General features: G+C 48.2%; 1 protein-coding gene across 2 annotated transcripts in view; it reads left to right on the top strand.

Moving 5' to 3' along the window:
• Positions 1–7,658: 7,658 nt before the first annotated feature.
• SMCHD1 (structural maintenance of chromosomes flexible hinge domain containing 1) overlaps positions 7,659–25,743 on the top strand; it is a 449,735-nt gene continuing 431,650 nt past the window's right edge. For both annotated transcript variants that reach the window (XM_056521656.1, XM_056521657.1), the window contains exon 1: positions 7,659–8,057. In XM_056521656.1, the coding sequence (XP_056377631.1) occupies positions 7,899–8,057 (159 nt within the window). In that variant the 5' untranslated portion in view covers positions 7,659–7,898. The remainder of the gene's footprint in view (positions 8,058–25,743) is intronic.

The following is a 25,743-nucleotide window of genomic DNA, read 5'->3' as shown; positions in this document are numbered from 1 at the left end:
GCCCAGCCTCTAACAACGTCTAGGACCCATGGCTAATAGTGCGTGGCACGAATCGTGGTGCAGCGCGCTGTTAAAGCGCAAATGTCATGAAATCTGGGTGCAATAACCTGCACACAGCCTTTGTACTGTGTGCAGGTGGTGGGCATAGACCATATTTGAATTTGCAATATTTCGTCATATAATCACAATATTCGTCATATATTCGCAAAATTCGCCTCCTTTTTTACTATGCGCCATAAAATTTGCATGCGCATTCACCATAAAATTTGCATGCCCATGCGCAATATCGCGTGATAAAAGAGCTAAAAGAAGGGAGGGATCAATATGCGCGAATATTTACATATGCAAATTAGGGATCGACCGATATCGTTTTTTTTTAGGGCCGATACCGATAATCGGTGGAGGTTAGGGCCGATAGCCGATAACTTATACCGATATTCCGGTATAAGTTATCGGCTATTTATCCCCCCTCAACACCGCTGCAGGTCATTGATTTAAAGCGGGCGCTTTAAATCAATGCACTGCAGTGGCTTTTGCGGTGCCATAGGCCGCCGCCGCCACCACCCGCTTCTCTCCCCCTACCTGTCAGTGTGGTCTGGGCCATCCATTCTTCCTTCCTGTAGTGTCCGGCGGCATTCCGGGTGGAGGGTGAACCGGTCCGGGCTGTCCTTCTTCTCCGGGGGTACTCTTCTCGACTCCGGGCAGGCTCCGGCCTAGTACGCTGCATAGACGCCGCTGCGCAGTGACGCCCGTGCGCAGCGACGCACCTGACGTCACGGCGTCTATGCAGCGTACTAGGCCGGAGCCTGCCCGGAGTGGAAAAGAGGACCCCCGGAGAAGAAGGACAGCCCGGACCGGTGCACCCTCCACCCGGAATGCCGCCGGACACTACAGGAAGGAAGGATGGATGGCCCGGACCACCCCCATTACGGGTAAGTTTATTTTTTTTTTTTTATTGACTCGGAGGGTGGGGGAGGGGCCCGACCGGTATAGCGGTATGGGCAAAAATCCATACCGGTATACCGCCCAGCACTACGGTGGGGGGTGCGACGCGGTGGGTCGGGCGGTTGTGGTGCGGGGAGCGCGTCATTATCGGCAAGGTAATTGCCGATACCGATAATGCCCAAAATCGTGATTATCGGCTGATCCCTAATGCAAATTTTCGGGCACCCGCCGGTCTGACACAGTAACTAGTATTGGAGCCTTGTTTACACCACAAGCTTGAAGCAGGGAGGGATGATCACTGTGATGTGTACTGTAAAAAAAAAAGCGAATATTCTTAATTGCAAATATTTAGCGATATATTCATGAATATGCGATACTCGTGATAAATATTCGCATTGCGAATATTCACGCCCAACACTAGTGGTGGGTATAGCAATGTTTTTACCTAATATTTGCAGGCTTTCATGACCCCAAAAAAATGCTTTTGGACAAAGCAACTGACGGTCGGATAGGCGTGGTGTGAGGTGCGCCGCCACACCCATCCCCTGTATGTCAGCGCAGGGACCGCTGTGTGATTGACACACAGGTCCCAGCGCATGCGTCCTTCAGCTAATCTAACGTGTATGCCGCTGCTTGTCATCCAGCAAGCACTCGCTCCCCCAGCGAGCGCTCGCTCCCGCCACCGTCTTCGTCCTCAGTACGCCTGCGCAGTGCTAGCTGGATGACACGCAGTGGAGCGCATGTTAGATTAGCTGAAGGGTGCACGCGCTGGGACCTGTATGTCAATCACACAGCGGTCCCAGCACTGACATACAAGGGGTAGGCGTGGCGGCGGCGGTACATCGTGTACAACGCTCCACGCCTATCCGACCATCAGTGGCTTTGATCAAAAGCATTTTTGGGGTCACGAAAGCCTGCAAATATTAGATAAAAACATTGCTATACTCACCACCTGCACACAGTACAAAGGTTGTGTGCAGGTTATTGCATCCAGATTCCATGACAGTTGCGCTTTAACCCTTTAGACACAACGTCTAAAGTGAAAGTAAAGTACTCCGGCAAGCTCAGTCGGCTGTTCGGGACCACCGCAGCAAAATTGCGTCCCTAACAGCTGGAACACACCAGGAGGGCCCCTTACCTTCCTCCTGCATGTACGATCGCCGAATGACTGCTCAGTGCCTGAGATTCAGGCATGAGCAGTCAAGCGGAAGAATCAATGATCAATGTAAAAGATCAGTGTGTAGTGTTAAGGCCCCCTATGGTGGCTATAACCTTGCAAAAAAAAAGTTAATAAAGAACATTTAAATGGGCACTGTCACCAAACTTTTTTTTTATGTTGTAATACTTAAATACTACAACATATCTATAATATACATCCATTATTATTTTTTTCATTAAAACAGTTTATTGTAATTTTAAAAACTGGCCACTAGGGGTCTCCCTCCTAGTGGCCGGCTGCACGCTGGCATGATGTCACGCATGAATTCGGACCGATGCCGGCCGGGCAATCGGTCCGAATTCATTCAGCCTGTGTTCGCTCCCTGCCTGTCAATCAGACAGGCGGGAGCGAGTGCTGAGAGCGCATCGGCTCCCCGGCCTTACACGCCGGATATGTCTTCTACACTATTATGTCTGCTGGACGCCGGGGATGTCTCCTGCACGCCGTGTACACTCTGCACTTGGGTATGTCTTGGGGAGAGCGGGGTTGGGGGAAAGCGGAGCAGGGTTCATGGTTTTCAACAGAGGGGAGGGGGGGGGGGGGAGCGGAGGAGGTAGCGCCGCGGCCACGGCCCTAACGTATTGTTTTCCACACAGGGTGTCTCCAGCTGTTTCACCACTACAACTCCCAGCATGCCCTGACAGCCAATAGATGTCAGGGTAAGCTGAGAGTTGAAGTGGTGAAACAGCTGGAGGCACCCTGTGTAGATGAACTAAGGGCGGAAGTCGGCCCCCCCAGCAGGGATCAGTGACGTCGTGCCTGCTGGGGAAGTCTGCCTGGTAGTGGGCACACTACCAGGCAGACAAAAAGCCATTTTTAATATAGTAAAAATTTAAAGGCAGGGAGGGGGTTAGGGATAGATGGGCAATAGGCAGCGACAGACAAAAAAAAAAAAATATATAAAGGATGGTGGGAGCTACCCTTTAACCCCTTCCCTAATAAAAGTTTGAATAACCCCCCTCTTTTACCATTTAAAAAAAAAAACCTGTGTAAATAAAAATAAACATATGTGGTATCACCGCTTGCAAAAATGTCCGAATTATAAAAATTTATTGTTAATTAAACTGCAAGTTCAATGGCGTACGCACAAAAAAATTCAAAAGTCAAAAATAGCGTATTTTTGGTCACTTTTTATATCATGAAAAAATGAATAAAAGGCTATCAAATAGTCCGATCAATATTAAACTTGTACCACTAAAAACTTCAGATCGTGGTGCAAAAAATTAGCCCTCATACCACCCCATACGTGGAAAAATAAAAAAAAGTTATAGGGATCAGAAGATGACAATTGACGTGCTGAAAACGCCCCCCCCCCCCCCCCTTGGCTTATACTCGAGTGAACTAAAAAAAAAAAAAGGCTAAGCGAGTTATTGACTCGCCTATAATACATCATCCCCCCTGTCATCATCCAGACCCCCGTCATCATCACTTTCATCATCATCACCCTGTCATTATCACCCCGTCATAATGACAGGGTGATAATGATGAGGGTGATGATCATCCAGACTCCCCTTTTGTTTTCTACTCACCGGGCCGTCCATCTTCGGCCATCTATGCTGAAGGGACCGTCCGGTGGGGAGGGTTAGACGTTCCGGGCTGTCCATCTTCACCGGGAGGCCCTCTTCTCCGCTCGGGCTGGCCCCGAACTAGTGATGCTGCATTGACGCCACCGCGCAGGGACGTTCATGCCCAGGGACGTCACGGACGTCTGCTGCGCACGGATGGCCCTGCGCGTCGTAATCATCGCAACGTCACTAGTCCATGGCCGGCCTGGAGCAGAGAAGAGGGCCTCCCGGTGAAGATGGACAGCCTGGAATGACTAACCCTCCCCACCGGACGGTCCCTGCAGAATAGATGGACGGACCGGTGAGTAGAAAACAAAAGGGGGGTCTGGATGATGACGAAGGGATTGACAGATGGTGATGATGAAGGGGGGGATGATGACGAGGGTGATCATCACCCTCATCATCATCACCCTGTCATTATGACGGGGTGATAATGACAGGGTGATGATGATGAAAGTGATGATGACGGGGGGGTTAATGACGGGGGTCTGGATGATGACAGGGGGGATGATGTATTATAGGCGAGTCAATAACTCGCTTAGGCTTATAGGCGAGTCAATAACTTTTCCTAGGTCTTTGGGGTGAAATTAGGGGTCTCGGCTTATTCGGAACGGCTAATACTCGAGTATATACGGTAGTTATGATTTTTTCTAGAAGTACGACAAAATCAAACCTATATAAGTATGGTATCATTTTAATCATATGGACCTGCAGAATAAAGAGGTGTAATTTTTACCGAAAAATGTACTACGTAGAAACGGAAGCCCCCATAAGTTACAAAATGGCGTTTTTTCTTCATTGTTTGTTGCAAAAAATTTTTTCCCAATTTCGCCGTAGATTTTTGGGTAAATGACTGATGTCATTACACAGTAGAATTGGTGGCGCAAAAAATAAGCCATCATATGGATTTTTAGATGCAAAAGTGAAAGAATTATGATTCTTTTTCTTAAAGGTAAGGAGGAAAGTGCAAAAAGTCCTTAAAGCGCCACTGTCATAATTTTTTAACCCCCCAGACTACTAAAATTTTGTTCCTGATAACCATAAAGTGACTGCAGCCATACCTTTATCACTGCTCTTCCTTCTTTTACAACTTATAAAATCCTTTTATTCAGCGCTGGGACCGTTGTGTAGTAAGACGCAGCGGTCCACAGCGCATGCGCCTCTCCCATCCAGCTCTGATATTCTACAAAAAACAATGCCCATTGTTGTCCTCTTCAGCTCCCGGTGACCAGGTTGTGCAGATACTAGAGGCAGAGAGCTTGTTCGTTCACTGCCTCTATATACACTGCCTCTTATACATTCAACATCCAACTGTATCCACCTTATACCTGCTTCCGAAAATAGATAAACATCAGACTCGCCCACCTGGGAGACCGATTATTTCCGGAGCAGGTAATTTTACACAATCCCTGGCTAGGTTTGTGGATTCTAAGTTAAAACCCTTGGTAGAGAGCCTACCTTCTTTTGTTCAGAACACCACGGATCTTCTGAGACGTATTGATGGTATTCAGCTTAATGATGATACCTTATTGGTTACGCGTGACGTAGAGTCACTGTACACTAATATCAAACATGTTGATGGGCTGGCTGCTTCTAAATTTTTCCTTGATACTAGTAATTATTCACCTGAAATTTCCAAATTTACATTACAGTTACTTGAATTCACATTATCTCACAACTTTTTCTCCTTCAACAGGTCCCTATACCTGCAGCTCCAGGGGACAGCTATGGGGGCGGCCTGTGCGCCCTCATATGCCTGTATCTTTTTGGGGCTGTGGGAGAGGGACCTGTTCCTGTCAGATCATGGTGATGTTGCAATTGACCGTGTCCTTTTTTGGGCACGGTACATTGATGACATCCTCATGATCTGGCAGGGTGATGCTGCTTAATTGTCTCAATTCATCTCCAAAGTAAACAATAACTACCTACTCCTGTGACAAAAATTGTGTAGAATTTTTGGATGTACTGCTTCAACGAGATCTTAATGGATTTCTCCAAACAGATATGTTTCGTAAGAAGACGGCCACCAACTCGTATCTACATGCCACATCATCCCATCCACCACATACTCTTCGTGGAATTCCGTATGGCCAATATCTTCGGGCCAAACGGATTTGCTCTACAGACCAGGCCTTTCAGAAACGGGCTGATGACCTTCGACAGAGGTTTCTCGATCGGGGCTACAGTCAAAGAATCATCAAGAGAGCCTACAATAGAACTCGAACCCAATCAAGGCCTCAACTGTTACAATCCTCTCAGATACGTCCTTATGATGATTCTGTTCGGTTTATAACCAACTTTCATTCTCATTGGCCTAAGATGAGGGAATGTCTTGAAAAGTATTGGTCGATTCTCACCGTGGACCCTATTTTGCGACACTACATTCCAACTAGACCAGTTGTGACAGCCGATCGCGGCAATGTGCGGTATTAACCCTTTAGAAGCGGCTGTCAAAGCTGACCGCCGCTTCTAAAGCGAAAGTAACCCGGCTAGTCAGTCGGGCTGTTCGGGACCGCCGCGGTGAAATCGCGGCGTCCCGAACAGTTTGCAGGACACCGGGAGGGCCCTTACCTGCCTCCTCGGTGTCCGATCGACAAATGACTGCTCCGTGCCTGAGATCCAGGCAGCAGTCAAACGCCGATAACACTGATCACAGGCGTGTTAATACACGCCTGTGATCTGTGTAAGAGATCAGTGTGTGCAGTGTTATAGGTCCCTATGGGACCTATAACACTGCAAAAAAAAAGTAAAAAGAAAAGTGTTAATAAAGGCCATTTAACCCCTTCCCTAATAAAAGTTTGAATCACCCCCCTTTTCCCATAAAAAAAAATAAAACAGCGTAAATAAAAATAAACATATGTGGTATCGCCGCGTGCGTAAATGTCCGAACTATAAAAATACATTGTTAATTAAACCGCACGGTCAATGGCGTACGCGCAAAAAAATTCCAAAGTCCCAAAAAGCGTATTTTGGTCACTTTTTATACCATTAAAAAATGAAAAAAAAGTGATCAAAAAGTCTGATCAAAATAATAATCATACCGATAATACTTCAGATCACGGCGCAAAAAATGAGCCCTCATACCGCCCTGTACATGGAAAAATAAAAACGTTATAGGGGTCAGAAGAGGACATTTTTAAACGTATACATTTTCCTATATGTAGTTATGATTTTTTCCAGAAGTACGACAAAGTCAAAGCTATATAAGTAGGGTATCATTTTAACCGTATGGACCTACAGAATAATGATAAGGTGTCATTTTTACCGAAATATGCTCTGCGTAGAAGCGGAAGCCCCCAAAAGTTACAAAATGGCGTTCTTTCTTCGATTTTGTCGCACAATGATTTTTTTTCCCGTTTCTTCGTGAATTTTTGGGTAAAATGACTGATGTCACTGCAAAGTAGAATGGGTGACGCAAAAAATAAGCCATAATATGGATTTTTAGGAGGAAAATTGAAAGGGTTATGATTTTTAAAAGGTAAGGAGAAAACAACGAAAGTGCAAAAACGGAAAAACCCTGAGTCCTTAAGGGGTTAAATGAATGAAGCTTAGCATATCAGAGCAGCAATACATTGTAAGCTTTTTGGTTTCAACAAACCCTATAATGCGCCAATAGTTGGCCATGGGTGACAGACTGGTCACACTCCTATTGTGGATATGATGCCCCATAAGAGACCACTAATATAAATAGCAAATGGGGCCCTGTTGCAGATTTTGCATTGGGGTCCAAAAGCTCTGGCCATAGGGGGACTGGTCCCACACTATTGTGGATATGAAGCCCATCTATAACTAGTGGACATCCCCAGCACACCTGTGCGGTGCAGCGTGAGGTAAAGTGAAAGCCGCGATCTGATTGGCTGCCCGGACACCAGTTACTCTACACTTTGGGTTTGCACGAGGCCGCGCTGTACACATCTTCCGTCGCTCACGTTATACTCGGTCTGTGGTTCTCCATCATTCCTCTTAGCCGTACATGAGCCTCTCCTCCCGTCACTACACCGAGCACATTCCAGTCACGGTCGGAACTGCATATTAAGAAAACTGCAGCAGGCGGACGTGACGTCACGGGCCCATGTTTGAAACCCGGTGCCGGGGTTTGTAGTTCAGGACGACGCTGAGCGTCCACACCACACCGGCGGCTCTGACACTGGTATTACACGGCAGGTGACATGGCGGCGGCACAGGGCATCCCTGAGTGGCACCAAGGGGGCAGCAGTCGCTCTTTCACCGTTTTCGTGTATGACCGCCGCTTGGAGCAGTGCTTCTGCGAGGAGAAGAGTCTGCAGCTTCGAGGGGGTCACCGAGAGTTGTGCGCAGACATATGTGAGGTAAATACCGGGTGTTCCCTTGAGGGGCGCACTTCCTGTGTGAGGGGGGATATCTGTAGATGTATCTGGAGCACATGTTATACCCCCGAGTCCATGACATACCTCACAGTGAACTGTTATAGCAGTGTACTCCCACTTGTGGCTGTTCAAAACTACAACTCCCAGCATGCCCAAACAACCTTGGTGTGTCAGGACATGTTGGGAGTTGTAGTTTTGACACAGGTCAGGCGTTTTATAGCTGAGAAATAGACTGCTGGCCATGCAGTGGAGGTTGGTCTGCTAGGGCTGTTGTCTCTGGGGGAGATTTAGGCAGGGTTCACATCATGTTTTTGCCATACTGTTTTCAATCCGTTTTTCTAAAGAAAACCGTATGGCAAAAAATGGAACAGTATGGGAAAAAGTAAACCGTATGCGTTTTTAAACAGTATACTTTTTTTTAAAAGTGCATACAGTTCCGTCTGTTTTTATAGAAAAAAAGCCCATACGTTTTTTGAAATTGTCCATTTTTAATGGGAGGGGTCTTGGGTGGGGACTTTAGGACGCAAATGCGCATGTGCAAAGTGAAAACCATATACGTTTTCCCGTATGGAACCGTATACATGTGCGTTTCCCATTGACGTCCATGTTAAAAAAAAAAAAAAAAAAAAAAAATGGTTGCAGTACGATCGCATATGTACTGCAATCGCATATGTTTTTTTTTTAACATGGACGTCAATGGGAAACGCACATGTATACGGTTCCATAAGGGAAAACGTATACGGTGTTTACTTTGCGTATTTGCATCCTAAAGTCTCCACCCAGGACCCCTCCCATTAAATATGGACAAAATTTTCAAAAACGTATGGTTTTTTTTTCTATAAAAACGGACGGAACTGCATGCACTTTGAAAAACAGTATACTGTTTAAAAACGCATAGGGTTTACTTTTTCCCATACTGTTCCATCCGTTTTTTTGCCATACGGTTTTCTTTAGAAAAACGGATTGAAAACAGTGTGGCAAAAAACGTGATGTGAACCCAGCCTTATGAAAACCTGTCCAGCCTAAGTGCTGGTTTACATCACTTTTTCTCCCATACGGGAGCGCATACTGCAGGGGGGAGTTAAAACCTTGCTCTCCCGGATGCCTTTCTATGCGCTCCCGGATGTAATGCATTTCAATGAGCCGGCCGGAGTGAAACGTTCGGTCGGCTAATTTTTGTGCTGTATGCACTTTTTCCCTGGACCTAAAACTGTGGTCAACCATGTTTTAGGTCCGGTTATAAAAGCGCATACGGCGCAAAAATGAGCCGACCGGACAAAACGTTTAACTCCGGCCGGCTCATTGAAATATATTACATACGGGAGCACAAGGTTTTGGCTCTCCCCTGCCGTATGCGCTCCCGTATGGGAGAAAACGTGATGTGAACCCAGCCTTATCAAAACCTGTCCAGATTGCTTCTTTAAAAGGCAACTTTTCCTCTGTACAGGTTTTGATAAATCTCCCCCTCTGATGACAGGGCTGTGTGGGCTTCCATTGTTGAAGACACCTCTCACTCTGGATGTGAATAGCCTTTCAACTACAGCAGTCAACAAGGACTGGAAAAAAGTCAATGTGAGAAATTGACTTTTCCAATGGTGTCACTCGAAATCTGTCACCTGTCGCAAAAAGGCACAAACAAATGTTATAAATCAGTAGTGTCCAAACTGTGGCCCTCCAGATGTTGCAAAGCTACAACTCCCAGCATGCCCGGACAGCCAACGGCTGTCCGGGCATGCTAGGAGTTGTAGTTTTGCAACATCTGGAGGGCCACAGTTTGGACATCACTGGTCTAAGTAATAATCATTACTTATATATAGCAACAACGTTCAGCAGGGCTGTATGGAGATCGTCATCGGTCACTGTCCCTATTGGGATCCACATTCTAAATTCCAGATCAACCGATCGGTATGGGTACCTGAGAGGGCTGTGACTCTCCATGCCCCGCACGCACTTCCTGAATTTGGTCTCCTGCCAGGCTGGGAGGAGACTAAACTAACTGTTGGACTTGCACAGGGAACAGAAATGAGCCACCTAGTGGCAGTTTTTTCATTCACATTAAAAAAACATATAATTTTTTTTTTTTTTTACGTTATTTTACATCTTTTTCATTGCATATTGCCTGGATTATTGACCATAAGCTGAGGTGTAATGGATCCGGCGTCAAGAGATATTATTAGTATCCTCTAATAGCGCTTCATTCTTTATTATCTGTTAGATAACTGCTTTTATTTAAACTTCATGTCTCTGATGTGGGGTCTTCCCCGGATACTCACAGAGCTGACCTGAAATAACCTGGACTTTACAACATCTTTACAGCCGGATCTATGTTATCATATTTTAACCTGGTCTTTTTAATATGTAATGACTGTTTATTATTCTATGTACTTTTATTTTCTTAATCTCAAATATCTGTTTTAAAGAAAAATTCTTTAATAAAAAAGTTATAAAAAAAACATATAAAGGTTGAGAATTTTAACAGCAAGTAAATAGCAAAGTGCCTTATAATTACATATGGAACAATATATTATAAGTTTAGTTTGGTGACAGGTACTCTTTAACCCCTTAAGGACCAAGCCCATTTTCACCTTAAAGGAGTACTCCAGCGCAAAATAACTTATCCCCTATCCAAAGGATAGGGGATAAATTATAGATCGCGGGGGGTCCGAGCGCTGGGGCCCCCGGGATCTCCTGGACGGAGCTGCGGCAGTCTGCCAGAAGTGAAGTTTCATCCCCAGCAGAAAGCCGCGGCAGACACTCCCCCTCCATGTATCTCTATGGGATTCATGAAGGGGGCGTGTTGGCCGCCGGGTCATGCGGGGACGGAACGCCCCCTTTCCTGTATATTGCTGGGGCCACGTACCGGGGGGCCCCAGCGCTTGGACCCCCCCGCGATCTATAATTTATCCTTCGGATAGGGTATAAGTAATTTTGCACTATAGATGTCCTTTAAGGACCAGGCCAATTTTATTTTAGCATTTTTGTTTTTTTCCTCCTCGCCTTCTAAAATCCTTAACTCCTTTTATATTTCCATCTACAGACCAATATAAGGGCTTTTTTTTGCGTGACCAATTGCACTTTGTAATGAAACCTCTCATTTTACCATAAAATGTACGGCGAACCCAAAAAAATATTTTTTTAGGGAGGAAATTTTAATGAAAACCACAATTTTGCACATTTTGGAGGGCTTTCGTTTTCACACTGTACACTTTACGGTAAAAATGACGTGTTCTTTATTCTGTGGGTCAATACGATTAAAATGATACCCATGGCTAGATACTTTTATATTTTTGTACCGCTTAAAAAAAAAAGTCTAAAACTTTTTGTACAAAATCAGTAATCTAAAATCGCTCTATTTTGACCACCTATAACTTTTTCATTTTTCCGTATATAGGGTGGTATGAGGGCAAATTTTTGCCCTGTCATCTGTACTTTTTATTAATACCACATATGCATATATAAAACTTATAGATAATGTTTTATAATTTTTCTTTTTCGAACAAAATGTGACAAAAAAGCAGCATTTTTGGACTTAATTGTTTACGGCGTTCACCGTACGGGATCATTAACATTATATTTTGATCGTTCGGACATTTACGCACGCGGCGATACCAAATATATTGGAAAAAATTATATTTTTGACACTTTTTGGGGGTAAAATGGGGAAAAACTGACAATTTTTATTGGGGGAGGGGATTTTTCAATTTTTTAACTTTTTTCAACTTTTATTTTATTTTTTTTACACTTATGTCCTCATAGGGGACTATCTTTAGCAGGGGTCTCAAACTCCCAGCCGGAACGAAAGATTGTAGCCTGCACCAGGTATATGTAATTTGTATTGTCCAACACCCGACATGCAGTTTGTATTGCCCGACATGCAGTTCCAGGCGCCGAGCAGGTAACTTCTTCAGGCAAGCAGCGATAAATGCCGGAAGGCTTCACTGCTTCATCCTTCTTTACATTTTTCTGTTCCCCCCCCTCCATCCCCTTCTGCCCTAATACCCTCTACCTCCCAAGACCCCTGCATCATTCTTCTTTACACTTTTCTGCCCCCAAGACCCCATGTATCATTCTTATTTTCACTTTTATGCCCACCTCAGACCCCTTTATCCCCTTCTGCTCTAACCCCCCCCCCAAGACCTCTGCATCATTCTTATTTTCACTTTTATGCCCCCCCAGACATCTTTATCCCCTTGTGCCCTAACATTCTCCCCCCCCCAACACCCCTGAATCATTCTTTTCACTTTTATGCCCCCACCCCCAGACTCCTTTATCCCCTTCTGCCCTAACACCCCCCCCCCCCAAGACCCCTGCATCATTCATATTTCCACTCACTTTTAACCCCCTCCAACCCATTTATTTCCTTCTGTCCTAACACCACCACACCCCAAGACCCCTGCATCCTTACTTTCACTTTTATGGCACCGTACACAGATGGCTTGCCCTGCGGACGGCCCGGTCCTGCTCTGGCCTCTTCTTGTCAGGCCTGACCAGAGCAGATGATGCAGGCTGTGCTAATCGCGCTGCCTGCATCATAGGAGAAGAGCTAGCTGGGCAGGGAGCACAGTGTCCCCTCGCTCCATCAGCGCTCAGCTATTCATTTGTATCTGTGTCCTAACCCTTTTAGGACCAGGCCTATTTTCACTGTAGGACCAGAGCGTTTTTCTCTATCGGCTCCATTGGGGGACACAGACTATGGGTATATGCTGCTGTCTCTAGGAGGTTCGACACTATGGCAACAAGAAAAGTCAGCTCCTCCCAGCAGGATATACCTGCCCACAAGCACCTGAGGTAATCAGTTTTTGCTTAGTGTCTAAGAAGGTAGACACTGTCTGGAGTCCTCTCCAGACCAGGTCTCATATTTTTTTTATTTTCCTAGTTAGGGAATGTGTTAGCTTTTTTATTCCTTTTTCTTTCCTGTTTTCAGGTGGGGACTCAGGAACTGCGGCTCACGGTTTCCCCATTACGAGAGGTGGCAGGCATCTTGGATGTACTGTTAACCCCCTCTCACCAATGGTCAGCGTCTGGGGTTGTACCTCATGGGTCCGGGTCCCCCATCTTTCCCTGCTTGTCTCGCTTTTCACGCCCGGTATGATGCAGGTGACAAAATGCTGACTGAAGACTTCATGACTGAAGACTCCATTAGGTAAGTTCTTCTGACTGAAGTTGAGTATAATCCCTCCTTTTTTTACAGGTAGCAGACTTTCAGAGTCTGGAGACCACCAGTTTTGGCCCACTCTTTATACATGAGGACTGGGGGCCTGGCAGGAGGGACTTGTTTTCCCTCCCTTTTATTGCAATGGGGTCTCTCTTATTTATTAGAACTTGGGGGACTCTGCAGTGGTGTGAGGTACAATACTGTCTGTGCGGCTTACTACTTTTCAGCCGCAGCTGCGACTTTTACTATTATGAATGGGAGCAGCTTCGGTTCGGCCACGTATCGCCCTTGTCATTTTCCCTGTCTGCAGCGGAGGCTGCCAGCGGTGTGTTCGCCCGCTCCCTTCCCCTGTCATTCGCATATGCGTTCGCATGTGCGTTCGGGGCTGGGAGCGGGCGCCACTATCGTCCGCATGTAGTTTGATCGCGGCAATCAGTGGCGCCCTTGCTTTATCTGGGCGCATTTCTTCCAAGGGTTGGACAATTGTCAGCCCCTCCCCTCTCTCTTTCTCTCTCCATCAGCTGCACTCGGGTTCTCCTCACTGCAGCTGCCCTGTTGGGGACACGGACTTGGGTGGATCTGTTGCTTTTTTTCTATGTCTGAGCCCAGTCCTGTTCTTCCCTCTACACAGTTAGATGGGAGGTTGCTTATTACTCCTGTAAGGGCTATCACGCTAAAATGTCTGGTTCTGCTGAACCCACTTGTTCTGCCTGCACCACTGTCCCCCCAGACCCCCATGGGTTCGGCCATCCCTCCAGTTCGGGTATCCTCAGGTCTCCCGTTCTGTGGTGACTGCCTTGGAGAGGTCCTCCCTACACCGGCTGTCCAGAGGCACCCATTCCCTATACTACCCGCTCTCGCTAGCGTAATAGGGGTGTTTAATCTGACTCATCCCCTGAGTCTTCTGGCAGGCACGGGCGCTCTCCTCGCAGGCATCGCTCCGTGACAGCTGGTAGCAAGCGTTGCTTCCCTAGAGGACGCTCCCATGGTCGCCACTCTGGCTCTCCAGAACCGCGTACCAGGACAGTCTCTTATTCTCCCAGGACTGCCTCCAACCGTTCGCATTCACCTGGAGAACTGGTAGAGGAAGTTTCCGATTCGGTATCTGACTCGGGGCCGCACGGATATGTCGGACATGGTGTACTCATTGGTTTCGGCCATAGAGACACCTTCCATCTAGAGGACCCAGGAACTTCGGACGTGGCTACAGAAGTCTCCTTTCATCGTGCCCGACCGGCACCCAAGGTTTTCAGCTCTCACGGATATGGCTGACACGGTGAACTCATTGGTTTCGACCATAAGAGACACCTTCCATTTAGAGGACCCAGGAACTTTGGATGTAGCTCCAGAAGTTTCCTCTCACCGTGTCCGACCGGCACCCAAGATTTTCAGCTCTCATGCTGAATTTGAAGCCTTGCTGCTGTCCGCCTGGAAGCATCCTGACAAGAAGTTTGAGGAAACAAAGAAGGTTCAAGTGCAATATCCTTTCGCCAAGGACCTCATTGCTCGGTGGACCTCCTCTCCAACTATGAATCCACCGGTCTCCCTCCTTTCTAAGGCGACTACCCTGCCATTGGCTGAGGCGGCTTCTTTCAATGATCCAGCGGACAAGAAGGTGGAGACTTTGGCAAAATTTGCCTTTGAGGCAGCAGGTTCCTTCTTTCTTCCTGCTTTTGCTTCTGCCTGGGTGTCAAAAGCCCTTTCAGTAGGGTCTTCCCAACTCCGTCAGCGTATTCTTTCAGGTTCCCCTCCTGAGGATTTATGTGACCTAGCCCTCCAAAGCTGGAGATTTTCTGTGTTCTGCTTCCATGCAGTTGGGCCGCTGTGCTGCCTTTGCCACAGGCAACCTGGTAGCCCTCTGTCGCTCCATGGGGCTTAAAGCCTGGGAAGCGGATGCCGCCTCCAAGAAGTCTCTGACTGAACTTCCATTTACTGGTTCTCGGCTTTTTGGTAAGCACCTAGTTGAGATAATCTCAGAGGCGACGGGCGGAAAGAGTTCCTTATTACCTCAGAATAAGGCTCGGAGCACTACTTCCCAACTGAAGTCCTCCTCCTGGTCCTTTCGGACTTTTGGTACTACGGCAGTTTGGGGCGCACTCCGGTCCCTTTTCATCCAGGGAGTAATTGTCCCGGTTCCTTCCGGGGAAAGTTTTCGAGGTCTTTACTCCAACCTCTTCGTGGTCCCCAAGAAAAGCGTTTCTGTTCGCCCAATCTTGGATCTCGAGCATCTCAACCAGCATCTTCTACTCCTCCATTTCCGAATGGAGTCTCTGTTTGGTGGTGGTGTCCATGGATCAAGGGGAGTTTCTTTCCTCGGTGGACCTCAGGGATGCCTACCTCCACATTCCAATATTCCCGGTCATCAGCGATACCTCCGCTTGCAGTTCCGGAAGGCCATTTTCAACTTGTGGCTCTCCCCTTTGGTCTGGCCACTGCTCCGCGGGTCCTTACCAAGGTCCTGGCACCTGTGATAGCCCTTTTACGGACAAGTGGTGTCTGTGATTCCTTACTTGGATGACCTCCTGATCAGAGCTCCAATCAGAGCTCAGAATCTGGAGAGTCTTGGTCTCAACCTCCAGGCCTTGTCTCGCTTCGGTTGGATGGTCAATCAAGACAAGTCCAACCTCTCTCCTACCCAGTCTCTAGTTTTCCTGGGGCTCCAGTTCGACACGGCCTCTGCTGCTTTCGACTCCTGCCGGACAATCTGCTGACTCTCTTGTTAGGAGTCCAATTACTTCGGCACCCTGCACCAGTTTCCATTCGGTATTGCATGGAAGTCCTGGGTCAGATGGTGGCGGCCATGGAGGCCATGTCATTCGCCCAGTTTCATTATCGACCTCTTCAACTGTCTATTCTCTCCCGGTGGGACTGGTCTCCATTATCTCTCGACCGCAAGATCATTCTATCTTGACAGTCTTGTCCCTTCTGTGGTGGCTTCGTTCCCCCCTGCTTCTTCAGGGGTGCTCCTTACTACCCCTCCACTGGCAGGTCGTCTCGACTGATGCCAGTCTGTCGGCCTAGTGAGGTGTTTTTAGGGCCCAGAAGGTCCAGGGCTTTTGGTCACCCCGAGAAGCCGTTCTCCCCTTCAACATGTTGGAACTAGGGCAATTCTATCTTTGTTTGCTTCATTGGGAAATTCTCCTTTGGGCGGAACTCAGGGTTCCGGCCATCTCAGCGATTCTCATTCCGGACGTACTCTACTGGGGAGTGGACTTTCTCAGCCGGTCCTCAGCCGACCCAGGCGAGTGGTCCCTGAATCCGGAGGTGTTTGCAGAGATCTGCAACCTCTGGGGCACTCCAGACGTGGACCTCTGCACATCCCGCCAAAACCAAAAATTTCCGCTTTTTGTGTCAAGACCGGGACCCCTTGGCTCTGGTCGTGGACGCCCTGGTGATCTCTTGGTCGGGCTTTGCCCTACCTTATGTTTCCTCTCCTTCCTCTCATTCCCTGGGTCCTGAGGAAACGAACAGCAGAGGGCGTTCCTGCCATTCTCGTGGCCCAGACTGGCCCCGGAGGGCGTGGTACGTTGACACAGTCAGGCTCCTGAATGACTTACTGCTGTGCCTTCCCCCTCATCCAGACCTCCTATCTCAAGGTCCCCTGTGCCACCCCAATTTACCGTTTCTGCTTTTGATGGCGCGGCATTGAGACCGCGGTTCTAAGTAGGAATCGACCGATTATCGGTTTGGCCGACGCGGCGGTAGGGGGCGCTGAGCGGTGCGGCTGTGGGGGGGAGCGGTGCGGGGATGGTGGTGATAGACTAAGGACCCCTGGACAGGCAGGGGGAGAGTAGCCGGTGGCGGCGGCGGTCTATGGCACCGCAAAAGCCACTGCAGTGCATTGATTTAAAGCGCCCGCTTTAAATCGATGATCTGCAGCGGTGTCGCGGGGGGATAACTAGCCGATAACTTATACCGGAATATCGGTATAAGTTATCGGCCCTAACCTCCACCGATTATCAGTATCGGCCCTAGAAAAACGATATTGGACGATCCCTAGTTCTAAGGACCCGAGGTTTCTCTTCCCAAGTAATTCACACCATGCTCAGGGCTTGCAAGCCCTCCTCTGCGAAAATTTACCACTGTACCTGGCAGTTTTATTTTCGTTGGTGTGAAACTCAGCCTTTTTATCCGGTCGTGTTTTTTCCTTTCCCCGACTCCTTTCTTTTTTGCAGTCGGAACAAGGGTTGGCTCTCAGCTCCCTTAAGGACCCAGCCATTTTACACCTTAGGACCCGGCCATTTTTTGAACATCTGACCACTGTCACTTTAAACATTAATAACTCTGGGATGCTTTTAGTTATCATTCTGATTCCGAGTTTGTTTTTTCATGACATATTCTACTTTATCTACTTTAACATAGTGGTAAAATTTTGTGGTAACTTGCATCCTTTCTTGGTGAAAAATCCCAAAATTTGATGAAAAATTTGAAAATTTAGCATTTTTCTAACTTTGAAGCTCTCTGCTTGTAAGGAAAATGGATATTCCAAAGAAAAAAATTTTTTTATTCACATTTCCAATATGTCTACTTTTATGTTTGCATCATAAAATTGAGGTGTTTTTACTTTTGGAAGACACCAGAGGGTTTCAAAGTTCAGCAGCAATTTTCCAATTTTTCACAAAATTTTTAAACTCTTTTTTTTTTTTCAGGGACCAGTTCAGGTTTGAAGTGGATTTGAAGGGTCTTCATATTAGAAATACCCCACAAATTACCCCATTATATTGACCCCATTATTCAAAATGACATTCAGTCAGCATTTTAACCCTTTAGGTGTTTCACAGGAGTAGCAGCAAAGTGAAGGAGAAAATTCACAATCTTCATTTTTTACATTTGCATGTTCTTGTAGACCCAATTTTTGAATTTTTACAAGGGGTAAAAGGAGAAAATGTATACGTGTGTGTGTGTGTGTGTGTGTGTAACCCAATTTCTCTCGAGTAAGGACATACCTCATATGTCTATGTAAAGTGTTCGGCGGGCTCAGAAGCGATGGAGCGTCAAGGGGATTTTGGAGAGTACGTTTTTGTGAAATGGTTTTTGGGGGGCATGTCTCATTTAGGAAGCCCCTATGGTGCCAGAACAGCAAAAAAAAAAAAAAACACATGGCATACCATTTTGGAAACTAGACCCCTTGAGGAACGTAACAAGGAATTAAGTGAGCCTTAATACCGCACAGGGGTTTCACAACTTTTGCATATGTAAAAAAAATATTTTTTTTTTTCAATAAAATGTGGGTTTTCTCCAAAATTTTACATTTTTACAAGGGTTAATAGCAGAAAAGACACCCCACAATTTGTAAATACATTTCTTTGGAGTAAGGACATACCTTAATTTTTGATGATCTTCGCTCCACAGGTACACACCAGGTCTTGGAGTGGAAGGTCAGTTAGGGGCCTTGAGCTTATCTTAGCAGCCAGGATGTGGGACCCCCCCCCCCCCCTCAAGGAGCATTAATGGGGGGAGCACTGAGCCCTAAAATAGGGGAATACTATGGGGGACAACGGGTGGTAACTGGAGTAGACAGGTGGAGTACAGAGGCCCATAATATGGGGTACAGTGGGCCAGAAAACTATAAATCATAAAATAATAAAACAGGATATGTTCCCAGAATGATGACCCAGAGCATAACCGAAACTAAATAAATAATGCCCGCCCCAAACCCTATGCTCTGAATCATCATTCTGGGAATGTGATGTGTGTGGCCGTCCCTAACCTGTTGCCTCAAATGCGCACCCGCTCAGGTGGAGAGAGAGCTCTGCGCATTTGAGGCAACATAAAAAGTCCCCGATGATAGTGACTCAGTGACCTATGACCCTTTTTTTTTTTTTTTTTTTAAATCCACCCAGAGGTGTTATCAGTTTTTTTATTTTTAGTTTTTTTTGGGCAACTTAGTGATTTATGGGGTTAAAATTTGGATTGTACTCTGGACTTGGTACATTGGTCAAATTATGGACAATTAAAAATGTAAAGTGAAAATGTAGGGCTCCATGGAAGTGTGATACTCCCTGAAGCAGCCTTTTATGCAGAGGCCCGGATTATCTGGGCAAGTGTCGCACTGATGGATGGTGTCCTTCCGAATCCCCTTCCTGCGACATACTCTGCATTTTTTCTGAGATCGCCCCTTCTTTCCAGTGTGGGGGACCTCACCTGGAAAGTGTTGGCCTGGGACGATCCTGGTGCCTATAACTCCAGACCCTTGGGAAGTCCGGCCTGATCTTTCCCGGTCGCCAACCTTAGGACTTCTTCTTGGTACTGGAGGAATGTCCCTGTGTTGCCAGCGTACTGGGACAGTACAAAAGCGTTGTACATGGCAACCTGTACCATGTAGACCGCAGCTTTTTTGTACCATGCCTGTGTTTTCCGCATGGCGTTACATGGCTTGAGGACTTGATCTGAGAGATCAACTCCCCCCATATACCGAATGTAGTCCAGAATACAATCGGGCTTGAGGACCGGTCCCACGGTACCTCACACAGGGACAGGGGTGCTGCCGTTCCCATGAATAGTGGCGAGTATAAGGACATCCCTCTTATCCTTCACCAACAACAGGTTATCATGGGTGAGGGCACGGGACTCACCCTTGGGGATAGGCATCTAGACCAAATTTAGAGGGAGGCCTCTCTGGTTCTTCCGCACGGTCCCACAAGTGGACGTGGATCTGGCGGAAAGGGATTTCAACAGAGGGATGCTGGTATAAAAATGATCCACGTACACGTGGAAACCCTTATCCAGCAATGGGTTCATAAGGTCCCATACAATTTTCCCGCTAAAACCCAGAGTGGGGGAACAATCTGGGGGTTCGATACGGGAATCTCGTTCCTCATATACTCTAAACCTGCAAGTGTACCCGGAGGTACGCAGAGTTTACAGAGCTTCACGCCATACCGCTCCCGCTTCGAGGGAATATACTGGCGGAAGATGAGTCTCCCCTTAAAAACTGATGAGAGACTCGTCAACCGAGAGGTCCCTGAGCGGTACGTAGGCCTCCAAAAATTTGGCCCCAAAGTGATCGATGACCGGCCTCACTTTGTAAAGCCGGTCATGGGCGGGTTCACCTCGGGGCAGACATGCCGCATTATCTGCATAATGCAGGCATTTCCGAATGGCCTCGTACCGCTTCCGCGTCATCGCCATTCTGTAAAGCGGGGTCTGGTAGAGGACGTCCCCGCTCCAGTACTGCCTGACACTTGTTTTTTTTTGTCCAGGCCCATATGCAGCGTGAGGCCCCAAAATGTCCTAATTTCCACTGCATCAATGGCGCGCCATTCATTGGACCTGGCCAAAAACGAAACTGGGTGGTGGGCAATGAATTGCTCTGCATACAAGTTCGTTTGCTCCACCATGTGATTGAGAAAGCTGTCGCTGAAATTTTTTTTTAAAAAAAAGTCCAGATCAGTGAAGCCAGCCATGTCAATCCGGATTCCTGAGTCGCCAACAAACTCAGGAATCCGTGGCTGATAACCCTCTGGGGTGCTCCAGACAGGGTCATCGGAAGGGGGCTTCAGTGCACTTGTCTGGGGGGGCTGGACTGCTATTACGAGCGGCATTGCCACTCGTACTAGTGTCGGCCACTGCGTCACTCTCATGGGGGGTGCGTGGCCTCGCCTGGCGGCGTCTCCGCCGCTGTATAGGGGACTCATCATCACTGCTAGATGATGAGGAGGGCGATGAAGAACACAAAAATGTAGGATCTTCATCGTCCTCACTGGCAGAGTCGGAGTCTAAAAAAGCGTAAGCCTCCGCTGCCGAAAATGTCCGACGGGCCAAAAAAATAAAAAATAAATAAAAAAATGGGTGGCACTCGCAGCACCCTGAACCCCTAATAGGGCCCGGGGTCACATGTAGAGATGAGCGAACTTACAGTAAATTCGATTTGTCACTAACTTCTCGGCTCGGCGGTTGCTGACTTTTCCTGCATAAATTAGTTCAGCTTTCCAGTGGGCTGGAAAAGGTGGATACAGTCCTAGGAGACTCTTTCCTAGGACTGTATCCACCTTTTCCAGCCCACCGGAAAGCTGAACTAATTTATGCAGGAAAATTCATCAACTGCCGAGCTGAGAAGTTTGTTACGAATCAAATTTACTGTAAGTTCGCTCATCTCTAGTCACATGGATCAGGTGACAGCGGACCCTTGGGGACCTATTAGGGGGGGGGATTTTTTTTTTAAACTTTATTTATTTATATTTTTTACTGTTTTTGGACACAGAATGCCTACCTTGCCCTGATAACTGCTTTCCCTGATCTAGGGGCTCCTGAGGGGGCTCCGATGGTGCAGAGGGGGGGTCCCGGTCCTCTCGTGGCAGCTCTGCCCGCTGACTGAACTCAGCGAGCACGCAGAGCTGCGTGAGGGGACCGTTAACCCCTCCTCTGCTGCACTGCTATTGGCCGACGATCGCCGGCCAATAGCAGCGTTGCTGGGGCGGTGACAGTATTGTCACCGCTCCCCAGCAACGGCAGGTGATTTGGCAGTGTATTGTACACCGCCGATCACCTTCTTTTTCAAGGTCATCGGGTCACAAGTGACCCAAATGACCGGAATCGCAGCAGATCGCTCGTGTGATTTCGCAAGCGCTCTGCTGCGATCTCCGACATGTGGGGGTCCCGGGACCCCCCTCGGTATTTGCACAGCATGCCTGCTGAATTATTGCAGCAGGCATGCCGTTCCGATCTCTGCCCGGCGCGTGGCAGGGACCGGAAAACGCCAGGGCGTAAGTTTACGCCCTGGGTCCTTAAGTGCCAGGGCACAAAATTTACGCCCTGGGTCCTGAACAGGTTAAGGGTCAAGTTTCGGCCCTTTTCATTCTTTTTCAACGTCCTCTGGCGTCCAATTCTCATGTCCAGACCTTCTTGAGGGAGAGTGGCACATGCTGCCCCTCCTTATCGGTCCCCTTCTTCCCCTTGGGACTTATACTTGTTCTTAGGTGCCCTGCAAGGCGCTCCTTTTGAACCTCTCTTGACATTCCTCTTCGCCTCCTTTCCTGGAAGGTGGCTTCCTTATTGCTATTACCTCTATTAGGAGGATGTCAGTGCTGGCAGCTCTCTCCTGCCGTTCTCTTCCTGGTTGTACACCAGAACAAGTTGTTTTCTGTCCAGAAAGGTTGTTTCGGCCTTTCATCTCAATGAGGACATCGTCCTGCTGCCTTTTGTCCGGCCCCTTCTCATCCCAGGGAGCGTTTGCTCCACAAACTTGATGTGGTGATGGCTGTTCGGACCTATCTCTCAATCTTTTCTTCCTTTCGGCAGTGTGACTCCTTTTTTGTTCTTCCGGAAGGTTGTCGTAAAGAACAACCTGCTTCCAAGGCCACTATTTCTCGGTGGATCCGATCTGCTATTTTGGAAGCTTACCGCTGCAAGGGGAAGATCCCATCCCTCAGGGTTTTGGCTCATTCCACCCGTTCTGTCGGGGCATCCTGGGCCCTCCGCAACAAGGCTTCGGACTCATAGATCTGTAAAGCAGCCACATTTGCACACTTTCGCAAGGTTCTACCAGATTCATACCTTTGCATCAGCTGATGCTAGTCTGGGCCGTAAGGTGTTGCAGGCACCGGTGGTCCAGCATTTAAACCTGACTGATTTCCTTGCCCACCCAAGGAACGGCTTTGGTACGTCCCGTAGTCTGTGTCCCCCAATGGAGCCGAAAGAGAAAAGGAGATTTTTATGCTTACCGTAAAACTCTTTCTCGAAGGATCCATTGGGGGACACAGCTCCCACACTTTTCTGGTGTTCCTATTTGTTATCTGTCCAAAGGTGTGTTCAGTTGCCTTTTCTTCTGGTTGCTTGGACAGTCTGTTTTTTTTTTTTTTTCTGGACCTGTCTGGTCTTCTATTGCTCTGGGACTAAAACTGATTACCTCAGGTGCCTGTGGGTGGGTTTACCCTGCTGGGAGGAGCTGACTTTTCTTGTTGCCATAGTGTCGAACCTCCTAGAGACAGCAGCATCGCCCAATGGATCCTTCGAGAGAGATTTTACAGTAAGCATAAAAATCTCCTTTTCTCTATCTGCTTCATTGGGGGACACAGACCATGGGTGTATGCTGCTGTCACTAGGAGGTTCGACACTAAGGCAACAAGAAAAGTTGGCTCCTCCCAGCAGGGTATACCCGCCCACAGGCACCTGAGGTAATCAGTGTAAGCTTGGTGTCTAGACCAGGTCTTATGTTTTATTATCTTCCTAGTTAGTGATGTTTTAGATTTTTATTCCATTTTCTTTCCTGTTTTCAGGAGCTGCGGCTCACTGTTTCCTCATTGCGAGTAAGGGGGAACAGACATTGCGTATATGCGCTGTTCACCCCCTCTTGCCAACGGTCAGCACCCGGGTTTGTACCTCATGGGTCCGGGTCACCCTATCTCCCTGCTCGCCTCGCTCGCACATGGTAGCCCGGCATGATGCGGGTTACAAAAGCTGGCTGGCTGAGGTGAGTATATTTACCTTTCTCCCTTAAGTGCAGATTTGCAACATCTGGAGACCCTCAGTTTTTGGCCCACCTTTCTCTTGGGTCTAATGGGGCTGGCCTGGACAGGGGGTCCTTTATTACTGGGGTGGCAGTGGCAGTTTGAATGGGGCACAGCTTACTTCACTTTATTATATATATATATAATATAAACCAGATACAGGCGCAGCACTCCAACAAAAAAGTGATTTAATATCTCATGTCAGCGTTGCAGCATTACTTTCACTTTCAGCAGCGGCTGCTGCCGGCGGCGTCTAGTCCGCTTAGTTCCCCTCGAGCGCACATGCATTCGCATGTGCGCTCGGGGCACGGAGCGGGCGCCATTACGGGACTTCTCAGGGCGCGAACCGACCACCAATCAGTGCTGTGCGCACGATTATGGTGGCAGTGGCCAATCAGCGGTGCCCTCTGCTCCTAACACGCCCCTCCCTTGCTATTGGCCAGCATTTCTCCTCTCTGACAGCCTTGAGACCACCACGGGTTCGAGTCCCGAGGTGGGACAGAGTGGAAGTGTTGTGGTTTAATTTTAAAATAGGCCCGTTGTGGTCTATGGGGATCTCAAGGCATATGAAACAGTAAGATAAGCAGACTGTATTAGCAACGCAGTGGAATGGAACACAGTCTTGGGTGAGAGAGGCCCAGAACGTCCTCCCTCTTAACAGTTAACTGGAGTGTTAGGCACTCCTTTAATCTGTTAACACTGTATCTCTAAACTGTCTGGTTCTGCTGAACCACTTGTTCTGCCTGCCCCACTGCTCCCCCAGACCCCCTGCTACTCTACCCCGGTTGTTCTTCCAGACTCGGTGGGTTCAACCGCCCCCGCCAGCCTGGGTTCCCTCCCTCTCCCAGTCTATATCTCACTTGGCTCAGGTCTCCCGTTATGTGGTGACTGCCTTGGAGAGGCCCTCCCTACACCGGCCCTCCGGAGGGTCCCGCTCTCCCCCTATTCTGACACTCTCATAGCATCATATGGGTGTGTCATCTGACTCATCTCCTGAGTCTTCTGGCAGGCACGGGCGCTCCCCTCGCAGGCATCGCCCCGTTACTCCGACCTGTAGCAAGCGTCGCTCCTCTAGAGAATGCTCCCAGGGTCGCCGCTCTGGCCCTCCAGAACCGCATACCAGGTCAGTCTGTCTCTCTTCCAGGGCCACCTCACACGTTCCCATTCACCTGGAGAAATTGTGGATGAGGTTTCTGATTCGATCTCCGACTTAGAGGACCGCACGGATGTGCCTGATGTGGTGTACTCATTGGTTGCGGCCATAAGCGACACCTTCCATCTAAAGGACCCAGGAACTTCAGACTTGGCTCCAGAAGTCTCCTTTCTTCGTGTTCTACCGGCATCAGCGATACCTCTGCTTTGCATTTCTGGACGGTCATTTTCTATTGTGGCTCTCCGTTTCGGTCTGGCCACTTCTCCGCAGACCTTTACCAAAGTCCTGGTGCCTGTGATCGCCCCTTTTACGGACAACAGTTGTTTCCGTGATTCCTTACTTGTACAACCTCCTGATCAGAGCCCCAGCCAGTGCCCAGATCCTGGAAAGTCTGTCTCCACCTCCAGACCTTGTCCCAATTGAACATCCAACCAAAGTGAGACAAGTCCAACCGCTCTCATGGGGCTCCAGTTCGACATGGCCTCTGCCCGCTTTAGACTCTGTCGACCGATCGGCTGACTCTCTTATCAAGAGTCCGATGACTTTGGCACCCTGCTCCAGTTTCCATTTGCTTTTGCATGGATGTCCTGGGTCGGTTGGCGGCGGCCGTGGAGGCCATGCCATTTACCCAGTTTCATCACTGACCTCTTCAACTAGTGATTCTCTCTCTCGGTGGGGCAGGTCTCCATTGTCTCTCGACCGCAAGATCGTTCTCTTTTGTCAGTCTTGTCGGTCCCTTCTATGGTGGCTTAGTTCCCCCCTGCTTTTTTCGGGAACGCTACTTCCTGCCCCTCTCTGCCAGTCTGTCCGGTTGGGGAGGTGTTTTCAGGGACCGGCCGGTCTGGGGTCTTGGTCCCCCGAGAAGCCCTTTTTCCCTTCAACATTTTGGGGCCTAGGGCAATTCTTTCTTTG

The sequence above is a fragment of the Hyla sarda genome, chromosome 5 (genome assembly GCF_029499605.1).
Source record: "Hyla sarda isolate aHylSar1 chromosome 5, aHylSar1.hap1, whole genome shotgun sequence".
Classification (NCBI taxonomy): domain Eukaryota; kingdom Metazoa; phylum Chordata; class Amphibia; order Anura; family Hylidae; genus Hyla; species Hyla sarda.
Note: the sequence above shows the minus strand (reverse complement) of the source record. Positions and strands in the feature narration are given on the sequence as shown.